Raw genomic sequence first — 12,072 nt, forward strand, 5'->3', positions numbered from 1 at the left:
CCAGGCGCCCTCTTTAGCTGTATTTTTAAAGATCATTATTCTATTCCAACGCTTGTTTCTTCCTTTGGAATATTTACTCATAGACTGGGCTTCTATCCTCTGTCTCTCATTTTTACCTCCTCTCTCTGCATTTTGGGAGGGCTTCCAAAGTTTCCCACATGAACTCAATTTTCAGCAAAACGAATTGTCCTGTTTTAACACTGCAATTACATTTCAAATTTCCCAACAATTCTCCTCCCATACTATGGGGTTTTCAAATAGCCACCTTACGCTTATGACTTACTGCTCCTGTTTCAAAATGAAATAAGTCAGAGAAAGATAAATATCATATGATTTCACTCATACATGGAATTCAAGAAACCAAACAGATAAACACAGGGGAAGGGAGAAAAAAAGAGAGGGAGGCAAACCATACGAGACTCTTAACTATAAAGAACACACTGAGGGTTGCTGAAGACGTGTGTAGGAAGTGGGCTAAATGGTGCTGGTATTAAGGAGGACACTTGTGATGAACACTAGGTGTTAATATGTAAGTGATGAGTCACTTCCTGAAACCAATATTATGCTTTATGTTAACTAACTAGAATTTAAATAAAAACTTTAAAACAAACAAACCGACAAAAACCAACCCAATAAAAACAAAGTGGCTATGTCTTCTTGCATCTTAAAGAAGATTTTCTAAAATGTTCTTCTGGTTTCCACTGGCAAATTATTTTTGAAGATGTGCTTTTCCTCTGAACTTTCAAGATGATGTTCCTTTTCCCTTCTTCTGCAGAACTTGCTCAAAGGCCTCTTGTTGAGAACTGGTCTACCTAGAATCAGTTATTTGTCAATAGAAAGGGTGTGTAAATTACCCCTGGTCCCATTCTCTATTCCCTTGGACATGGGAAACATGCTCTTCTCACATCTACAACTGGCCAAGACGATGTGCAGAGCCGCTGGCCTAATGTCCAGTGTCACTGGTAGGCTTTTCTCTCAGATAGCTGTTTTTTTGTTTTTTGTGTTTTTTAAAGATTTTATTTATTCATTTGACAGAGAGAGAGACAGCCAGTGAGAGAGGGAACACAAGCAGGAGGAGTGGGAGAGAAAGAAGCAGGCTCCCAGGGGAAAAGCCTGACGTGGGGCTCGATCCTAGAACTCCAGGATCATGCCCTGAGCCGAGACGCTTAACGACTGAGGCACCCAGGCGCCCCTCTCTCAGATAACTATGTTGGACTAAGATAGGATCTTCTTCTAACTCTCACTGCTTTATTCTGACCCCATTCCAAGAGTCTGAAATATATAAAGCTATATAAAACATTACAATTTCTAGAATGCACCACTAAGAGTGATTTGTTCTTCTCTGCCCATGCCAACAGGAAACTTTATTCTTGGAGAATACATTTCCCAGGATTCAATTTGCCATGACTGCCTCCTACCCCAAACACAAATACACACAGAGAAAACACTAATTCCCTATCCAAGTGTATTCTGGGAGGTAGAGCCTCCAAATAAAGACTGAAAGATGCCAACTGGGAAGTACAGTAGTTCCCCCCTTATCCACGGCAGATACTTTCTAAGACTCCCAGGGGACGCCTGAACCTGTATAGTATTTAACCCTATATATACCATGTTTTTTCCTATACATGTATATCTGTGATTTGATTAAGTTTTATTTATAAATTAAGCACAGTAAAAGATAAGCAATAACTAATAATAAAATAGCACAATATAAATATAGTATAACAAAAGTTGTATGAATGCGGTCTCTTTCTTTCAAAATATCTTATTATTCTCACCCTTCTTCTTAGGATCATGTGAGAGGATAAAATGCCTACATAATGAGATGAAGTGCGGTGAATGACGCAGGCACTGTGAGGCGGTGTCAGGCTACTGCGACTACTTCTGATGATATGGCAGGAGAAGGATCATACGCTTCCAGACCGCACCTGACTGCGAGTAACTAAAACCACAGAAAAAAACTGTGGCTAAGAGGGGACTAGCTCAAACTGCAGCTGCCTGATTTCCTGACTGAAATGGACCCTGCGTTTCTGAACAAAGGCCTGACTATAGAGAAAGGAGGAAGGCTCTTGCTATCTACATTCAGCGTTGGCTCGGCAGCGCTGATGTGGGCTTTCAACCGCACATCTGTCAGCCTTGTGGTTTGAGGAGATCTTGGCAAGAGGCCACCTCTAGGTCCTAGGTTCTGGTGATGTGAGTTTACAGTGTTTTATGTCTCTGTAAGTATTTCAGTGGGCAGCTGATGCTGGTTATCAGATGCTTTTTACAATATGAAGTTGCAATAATGCACTGGAATGGGGCTGTGACTTTTCAGAATGAGAGAATCTCAGTGTCGCAGGGACCTGAAAAATCATGCAGTGCGACCTCTCCAACTCTACACAAACTCAGTACACGGTCACCACGGCACAGCCTTGAACCCCTTCGGGGACCTAGAACTCACTACCTCATGAAACAATTCATTTCATTTTTGGAGTTCAAATTTTTGGAATGTTATGAGGCAACATTTAACTCTCTGTACTTCTAGGAGTCCTACCACCGTCCTCCAGAGTCGTGCAAAATAATCCGAACACATTTCTTTCAAGAGACAGACCTTCAAATACAGTAGTATCAAATCCACCTCCCAAGCTTTCGTAGCTGCTCCTAAGGATACACGAGCAGAACTTTGGGTAGATCTACGGAGGCACGCCATGCTGGCTATCCGATACTCTCAAATGCAACAGCACCATGGCAACGACGGTAATGCACTCTTGGTCAGCATTCCCAGTTTTGGAATAGAAAACAGAACCACCTCAATCTACCACATATATTCTTTCCCACAGTTCCAGTAGCCCCTGACTAATGACCTCCACTTGCAAAGGAGGCTACTTACCTTAACCATGAAATAATGAATGCTATTGATCCAACAAACTACTGCTATAGAGTGTTACTGATCACCCAATCTTTGGTTAAAATGGTCCTCATTTAGCAATTTCACTGCCACAAACACCTGGAGCAAAGCATGCTCATAATTAAAGAGTTTGGGGGAGTTAAAGTGAAAGGTGATGGACAGAGATCTCAGCTTTCTCCCATTTATTCTTGCTTCTGAGCTATTGTTTGTGTCAGAAGGGATATTGATTTTCTATAAAAATAAGAAAACAAGAGGCACCAAGGGGCCGCAGAAGGTTAGCCTGGGCTGGAGAAGGAGGGGGGAGGTTTAGCACTCTATCTCTGTCACCTGCCTTCCAAGAGAAGGGAATATTTTCTTTCCTGTGAGATCGGCCTCTAATACATCACCTTAGGAAGGCTCCTGACTGAGACTTCAGGCCAACACCAAACCAATTCACTTATAAAAGAACAGAAGCTAAACTATATTCAAGGGAACAAACAAATGTGTTAGTGAAGAATAGAGCAAAATTAGGCTATGAATCACTTAACAGCTGCTATATAGACAATATGAATAAGGACAGTAGAAAGTAATTTTACAAAAAACTGCTCCATTTTAGAATAGAACACACATACAGAGGAAAACATTAAAATAACAACTGATCTTTTTGTAGGCATAAAATACTATTACATCATAACCACTCTCAGTTCCTCAGAACTCTTGAGGGATTGGTTGGTGCAGAATTGAAGGAAGAACAGAAAAAGAGAAGCAGAAAGAATTATTGGTCAAGCTTAGGGGCGCCTGGGTGGCTCAGTCATTAAGCGTCTGCCTTCGGCTCAGGTCATGATCCCAGGGTCCTGGATCGAGCCCCACATCGGGCTCCCTGCTCAGCAGGAAGCCTGCTTCTCCCTCTCCCACTCCCCCTGCTTGTGTTCCCTCTCTCGCTGTGTCTCTATCAAATAAATAAAATCTTAAAAAAAAAAAAAAAAGAACTATTGGTCAAGCTTAAACTATTCCATGGTTATTAGTAAAATGAGTTTAAGTAAACTAGAAATAAAGCTCTCTGGTTGAGACATACATTTTCAAACCTAAAACACCTCACACATTTTTTTAAAAGAACTCTATCCACTGACAAGGCTAAGTTAAGCTTATTGATCACCTTCACCCTAATAATTTTACAAGCTGAACCATACAGGCTGACAATCTTCAACACCATTGATAAAAAGTAAAGTTCTAGGGGCGCCTGGGTGGCTCAGTCAGTTGAGCATCTGCCTCCGGCTCAGGTCATGATCCCGGGGTCCTGGGATCGAGCCCCGCATTGGGCTCCCTGCTCAGTGGAGAGTCTGCTTCTCCCTCTGTCCCTCACCCATCTCATGTTCTCTCTCTCTCAAATAAATAAATAAAATCTTTAAATAATAATTGAGGGAAGAAGATTTTACTTCCATCTTATTTGAGAGACTGAATATAATTTACAGTCACCTCTCTTTCTCCACAGAGCAGATTTAGGGGGAAAAAACACAAAGCACTTCTGCTCATAACTACAGATGAATCAACATAAGTCAAGGCATATTTAAGACTCCTAAATAGATTCTAAAGAAGAATTATACTCATTTTAGATCTGCTACTACTCAAGCTATTATTCCCTCATAGCTACAAGGACTTGGGCATCCATGTTATTAAAAGAACTCTGAAGTCATGGACCAGGCAAATAGCACAAAGGGGGGTGGGGGAATAAGGTTTTCTCAATTTGAAAAGAGTAAGAATTTCATAAGAAATGCTGCCTACTTCAACGTATCTAGGCTTTCATATAACTAGAATGTTCACTATTACAACCTGACTATAACGTGCAATAGATGTGTCTGGGGTAAGAAGGAACTGGAAAGACTGAGTGTCTCACTGCTAGATTACAGACTCTGTATCTGGAACCATTCCTGGACTGTTATCTTAAAGAGTAGACAGAGTTAACAGTCTTTCACCTACAATTATGTCATAATTTAACAAGAAATTCTGGGGAGGGGCGCCTGGGCAGCTCAGTTGGTTAAGCGTCTGCCTTTGGCTCAGGTCATGATCCCAGGGTCCTGGGATCGAGCCCCGCCATCAGGCTCCCTGCTCACTGGGGAGTCTGATTCTCCCTCTCCCACTCCACCTGCTTGTGCTCTCTCTCTCTCTGTCAAATAAATAAAAAATAAATCTTAAAAAAAAAAAGAAAGAAAAATTCTGGGGAAAAATAAACACAAGGTATCATCGCAAAAAACAATTTTTAAAAATCACTATTCTCAACAGTAAATTATGTGGTATATAGGTTTGATATCGAAACAAACTTAAATGCCTCAATTGAGGATTATGATATTGTGAAAGGCTATACGCCAGCTAAACATTTATTTGATTAAAAATAACATGATAAAAAAAAACCCTTTATAACCCAAAATCATACATATAAATTGGGTAAATAGGTCTTAGGATGTATATTAGAGGAGAATCAGGGAAGCCAAATTATAAGCCTACTTGGTTGTGGAGACTGGCAAATATAAAGTTAGTCAGAAAAACTGTTAAAGCTGGATTAAAAATCACCCATGAAAGGTACAGGGATAAAGACCTAAGCACCTTTTCCTATTACTGACATAGCTTCACCTCATAGTTTCTAAGATTTATGTCTTTGTTTTTCAGACAAACTTCAAAAGGAAAGTCCTGAGAAAGGCCACACATTCTTCAGTTGTAAAAGCTAAGATGAGATGGAAAAAGAGCCACGAAAAAGGCAAACTTAAAGGGCAGCAAAACATGGTGGTTAAGTATGAACTTTGGAATCAGGTTTAATTCCCAGTGTTGCCACTGGGTGACCTTGGGCAAATTATCTAAACGCTATTAACCTCCATCTCCTCTCCTATAAAACACGATTAGCGGTGCCTACCATACAGTGGAGTTCTGAACCCTTCAACTGGGACTACCAACCCACCAGGCAGCATCCATAAAGGCATGTGGTTTGATACTACGAAGGGGATGGGAACAATGTAGGGATGCCAAATCTCCTGTAAAGCATGGGACAGTCCCTCAGCACAAAGAATCGCCCCAACCAAAACACCAAGAGCATCTTCCTTGAGAAACAGCTGTCACACACTGAGATTAAGAGTAATATTAAAGTATCAAGGTGGGGATTATCCATGTTCCTAGGACTATCTGAGATGTAAAAAACAAAGTCACCAAAAACTACACTGCCATTTTAAACATGCACCCAATAGACCCAAATGTTTCTGGTTCGATGACATTTGGTGTAAGACTAATGGGATTCAGTACTGTTATTTTCAAAGTCCACCATGTGTTCAGACAACCTGAATGTCAGCCATAAAAAATAAACCCCATACAGTCAAACTGGAAGTAGCAGACAACAGAATGATAGCCCAGTATCTAAAGCCTGGACTCCTGATGGGGAAAGGCAGCTTACCAGGAACATACTCAAACTCCATGTGCCTGGCAGCAGCATTTTCTCACGTACACAAACACACACCCCAGCCTCTGCTGAGACCCTCGTTCTAACATCTACATTTTGATCTACGTGGCATAAACAGCAGTAAATTGTTTTTAAAATAAAATTCATGGTTATGCATGTGAAGTACACATTTTAAACCATTTTTAGAAACAAATGTGTTTCATTATATATAGCCTTCTTGAAATAGGGAAATTGAGTCATGAATGTACCGTAAAAAGCTAGAGATATACCCTAGCTGATGGCTTAAAGGAGGGCTACAAACTCAATGTTACAGTGGCTGGTCTGGAAAGACAGGTGAACTCATCAAGAATGTGGAATTGTACTTGGGGTAAAAATAACCAGGAAAATCTGAGTAAGGGAGATCTCACCATTCTGACATGTTCTCATCAGAGCCCTGTTTTTGTTCATCTGCTTCACACTCCATCCTTTCTTTCCTTCCTGTTTTGCTTAGGAAAGTCCTATTTTCCGCTGATTCACACAACCCATGACCTGAGGAGGTCCAGGGAGTATTCTCCTTCCAACGGGACAGACGCTGCTTCTTAGCAGACTTGAACCTGCAGCCTCTCTCATAGCTCCAATCTGACACCTTGAGCTTCTGCTGAAGGCTGGCAGCCACCTCTGATGTCACTCGCTTCACCTTCCGCCGGCGCCGGAGGGGTCGACATGGTGCATTTTCGGTAAAGGAGTCAGATTCATGCCAAGAGTGCTGCTTACTCTTAACAATGGCATTGAGAGCTGGGTGCCGTTTGGCTACCATTGTGTCATCAGAGTCACTAAAATTGGCAACAGGAGCCATTTCTCGACAGTCCTTAACGGCCTCATCGAGACTTGACTCAGAGGCCTCACTGTAGCAGCAGGTATGCTCTGCCAGGTGAGTGAAGTCTGAACGGCGCTTCCGGCCTCTCCTTTTGCGAAGCTGCCGCCTCTGATGCCGAGGGCTCAGGGCCATCTCCTCCCACAGCTCACCAAGCTTATTCTGCTCAGATGTCTGCTCCAAGGCTGAGGCTAAGTCATGTACCAGCTCATCCATGAGGCCACATCTGCCAAAAGAAAAGTTCAGAAAAAGAGAAAAGAAAAAGAAAGCCTGAATAGGATTCTGTTGTTTAGCATAATTTTACAAAATAGATCATGGCACAGCAGAATCCACCCTATCTACAGAAAATAAAATCACCTCTCATCCTTACACTTAGGGCTCTGTTTCTACCATCCATGCACGCTTAAGCCACTAAAAATAGGTGTTTGGTCCTTGTTAGGTACCTCAAGTCAACATGTCCTTAAAGCACAAAAAAATCACTCACCAGATCACAACCAGAATATGAGCAAAACTTAGCAAACCCAGGGAAATAAATCCCCCCCTCTTTTCCCCAATTAAACTTGTCACTAAATTATCTGATGATAAAATCCAAAAAGATTAGAGAAATCTCATTAGACAGGAGCAGAAAAACACACAACTTGAAAACCATGGATAAAGAACTGTTCCATGGTCTGGGATCACTGATAAGAATGCTTGTGGAAGGGGGGAGAAAGCAACTTAGTGACACACTTTAAGGACCACTGCTTGCAGTTTCAGTGATCCAAGAAATTGTGGTGACCCAGATGTATACCCCAAATGGAAAAAAGAGACTAGGTCTGCACCCATTCTGGTCCCAACTACCACCTGGAAGCTAGCAGGAAAGGAAATTTATCGGGTATGTCATATATTTTTTAACAATTAGCAACTTCTAAGCTCTTCTCCCATCCTTCAGAAAATTAAGCGATCATAATTATGTGCTTTAGTACCAATCACAAAAAGCAGGATATAACTGAGGCTGAAATGACAGAGACTGATGGAGTCTCTTAAGATTTCTAGCTAACCGCTTTCTAAATTTTTCTATTTTTCTACTCATTCTTGTCAAACCCTCATACTCCAAGGGTCCCTTCAGAGGCAAACCTTCCAAGGGATAAGAGCAGTAGGAGCAATCTTCAAAACACCCTTTAAAAGGGAAATGTCTAATGTAATTTGTACAACACCATATTAAATACATATTAATTTAGCATCTTTCCCCTAGCCCTTGTTAAGCCCAAAGTATTTCAAGTCCATAATTAGAATTTAAAACAGTGTGGTGCCACTCTCAGACCGTATTTCCATTCATGCAGTTTACATTCTGCAAAGGACTTTTTAAAACCTATTTTCATGCTGTCCCTATGCCAACGAATTCAAAGGCAAGAAACAGTAGGCTGGCTTATCTGCCACATGGGTGGAAGCAATGGGGACACCTAGTTCCAAAACTACCACCCAAACAAAACGTCTCAGTGTCAAAAGCCACACAACATAAAATGACCACGTTTAAGCAATACGAAGTAGTTTAAAACGCCCTGACTGGGGTGTGGGAGACAACTGCCCCAAGACCAAAACGATGTAGGGACAGCAGGTCTAAACCTACTTTCTTAATAAAGAACCACTGCTTTAAAAACTCAGGCAGAACTGTACACTTTAACGTGGAACAAAGTTACAGAAAAACTTGCAGCTGTTTGTGCAGAATCCTCTCCTATCTAAAGGACTGCAATTGAACAGCTGGTGACAGAACCCCGACCTTCCCACACCTTCAGTCTCGGGTGCACACACCGAGAGAAGCCCCCTGTCCAGCAAGCACTCGAGGAGAGGAAAAGGTAAGTCACGCAGAGAAAAGAACGGGAAACCGATAGAAGTAAAAAAAAGGCAGGCACACGGTCGGAGAGAAAGACCGGGTTGCGAGGAGCTGGGGAGGAGGCAGGCGGCAAGAAGCAACTTCTCACATGGCCTCACCGGGGCAGGGGGCAGAAACTGCCAAAAACCAAGTCCTGGTGACTAAGCTCCCTCCGTGATCAGGGGTCGCAACATGGCCACAAATGTGAGAAAGAGCTTGTTTGGAAGGGCTCTCCCCCACGCCCCGGCCCGCCCCCGAAGACTAGGGCTAACACGGTTCGAGACACCGAGCCCTCACGCTGTCGCCTCCCCAAAAAAGCCAGAAAGAATAAAGGAGAAGAGGTGACTGTCGCCCCGGAGATGCCCGAATCCCGTTTCCCGGGATGGGGGCGATGGGCCCTGAAAAACAAGGCCCAGCCACCCTCGCCCCTCCCGCCAACCTCCGCAGCTCTGTGGCGGCCATGGCCCCTCGGCCTCGGGCCGGAGCCCCGATCCCCACTGGCGCCGTCCCCCTGGACCCCAACCCTCTCAACCCACTCCTCCCCCTCACCAGCTGCCGCAGCCACCTCCAATGGCCGCCGCTTTTGGGGCCGAGTCTCCCCGCCAGGGTTTCCCTTTCTGACCTCATTTCCGGTCTGGGCCGGAGGGGTGGGGCACTGATGGAGTGGGAGGGGCTCGCTGCTTGAGAAGGCCCGCCCCTGCCCAGCGCTTCCGGTCCGTGGCCGCGCCCACTTCCGTCATACGGAGGGCGCGGCCTTGGAGAAGACGGGAGCAGGGGCTGCGGACCCCAAGAGGCGGTGGTTAAGGGCGGGCGGGGTAAGGGATGAGGTCCACATCTGGGAAAGGACACCCCCTCCCCAGGCTGGCCTCATCTGCCTTGGGGACGTCAAGAAATTGGGCACTAGGAAGAGATTTCGGCCTCGCCCTTGTTTGCTGACCTACTTTTATAAAGGGTGTGTAAAATTGAGGGGAAATGTGTCCTCGTTCTTGACTGTGAGAGTTGGCACAACTATTAGCCGGGTACCTTTGTAGTGAATTACTCAGAGTCTTACAAATACAAACGCCTTGAGCAACAAAACAAGTAAAGTACTATTGGATTATAACTCTTAAGTATAAAATTGATACCCATGAGTCTATACTGACATAAGTAAACTAATGATATGAATACTGACATGAATAAAGTAATAAACAGGGAAGAAGAGCTAAATCTCTGGTGCAGAAAAATTCCGATGAATTTATGTAGATAAAATTCATCCTGAAGTATAACTCCCAACTCGTTGAATGTGGGCTGTGTGTAGTGACTCCCTTCTAAAGAGTACAGTATGGAAAGAGGGAAAATGAGTATAGTGGAGATGCTAGTCAAGGTTAACATGAACAATGTTAAATCATGTTGATCATATGTAGGCTAGGTATGATACGATGAAAGTGGCATTTTATCTCTATGATACTTTCCTTCCAAACCCCATAAACCCAGTCTAATCAAGAGAAAAAAATCAGACAAACCCCAATTGAGGGACATTCTACAGAATGCTTGACCAGTATTCCTCAAAATTGTTAAGGGTAAACAAAGTCAAAGAAAGTCTGAGAAATTGTCACAGCCAAGAGGAGCCTAAAGAAATGTGACAACTAAATGTGGTGTGGTATCCTAGATGGGAGACTGGAACAGAAAAAGGACATGAGGTAAAAACTAAAGAAACCTGGATAAACTATGGACTTTAGTGAATAATAATGTCTCAATGTTGGTTCATTAATTGTGACAAATGTTCTATATTACAGTAAGAAGTTAATAATAGGGGAAACTGAGTATGGGGTATACAGGAACTATCTGTAGTACCTTTGTAATTTTTCTGCATACCTAACACTAGTCTAAAAGAAAAAGGTTATTTTTTAAAATGCATATGCCTTTTGACCCAGAAATTCTGCCTCTGAGGAATTTTATTCTGAAGAAAAATTGGAAATAGGTACAAAATTTTTAAATTGGGGAGAGAGGGATGAGAAGACAAGAAAAAAATATCCTACAACAGGGATTAGTTATGTAAATTATGGTACATCTATAGGATGGAATACCTCTGAAGCCTTTTAAAATTGATGTGGAAGAATATTTAATGAAAGAAAAGTCATCAGTTTCTGATTGTGTACATTTCTGCATGACTGTTTTACTCCAATAAAAAGGTTATTCTAAAAATGTAGAGTATGGCTGTATTCATGTATATAGGAAATTAAATCTGTACTTGCCTAAGAATATAACTAGAATGATACACTACCCATCATTCAAAGTAGTTCCATTATAAATGACTATATCTTCTAACTGTTATTTTTATGGATTTTCAGAATTTTCTATAGATGAAACTTACTATGTAAAGAATTAAGGAAAGAGACAAGGAGGACTGAGGTTTGGAGCCAGCATGACTAAGAGAGTGGTCAGTACCATTTGCACAGCTAGAGAAGTCAAGAAGAGAAACAGATTTGGTGAGAAATTAATTCCATTTTGGACACACTGAATTTGTAACTCTCACAGGAGAGAAAGAAATGTTCAAAAGTTGTCCACAGCCATCATTCCTCTTTTCTGCCTAAGTGAAGTTCTCTCCCACAAGTGACCTAAGTGTACACTGATAAACAGATTTTTAAAAAAAGATGTGTGTACACACACACACACACACACACACACACACACACACACACTGGAATATCAGGCTGCCTTTAAAAAGAATGAGATGGTGCCATTTGCAACAACATGGATGAACCTAGAGGATATTAGGCTAAGTGAAGTAAGTCAACCTGAGAAAAATAAATACTGTATAATTTCACTCATATGTGGAATTTAAAAAACAAAAATGAATAAACAAACAAAAAGCAGAATCAGACCTATAAATACAGAGAACAAACTGATGGTTGCCTAGGGGGAGGGGAAAATGGGTTAAGGGGAGTGGATCTCCAGTTATGGAATGAATGAGTCATGGGAATAAAAGGCACAGCGAAGGGAATATAGTCAATAATATTGTAATAGCATTGTATGGTGACAGATGGTAGCTGCAGTGGGGTGAGCATAACATAACATAT

At 42.2% G+C, this 12,072-nt stretch overlaps 1 protein-coding gene across 5 annotated transcripts in view; it reads right to left on the reverse strand.

The window, feature by feature from the left end:
* The window catches only part of GPATCH2L (G-patch domain containing 2 like), a 124,416-nt gene that overhangs the window by 46,413 nt on the left and 65,931 nt on the right, over positions 1-12,072 (reverse strand). For 4 of the 5 annotated variants that reach the window (XM_057318569.1, XM_057318570.1, XM_057318568.1 and 1 more), the window contains exon 2: positions 6,716-7,387. In XM_057318569.1, coding sequence (XP_057174552.1) covers positions 6,716-7,387 — 672 coding nt within the window. Of the gene's footprint in view, positions 1-6,715; positions 7,388-9,562; positions 9,668-12,072 lie in introns of those variants that run through there. The other variant, XM_048219996.2, reaches the window with a different exon arrangement.

The sequence above is a fragment of the Ursus arctos genome, unplaced genomic scaffold, assembly GCF_023065955.2.
Source record: "Ursus arctos isolate Adak ecotype North America unplaced genomic scaffold, UrsArc2.0 scaffold_25, whole genome shotgun sequence".
Classification (NCBI taxonomy): Eukaryota; Metazoa; Chordata; class Mammalia; order Carnivora; family Ursidae; genus Ursus; species Ursus arctos.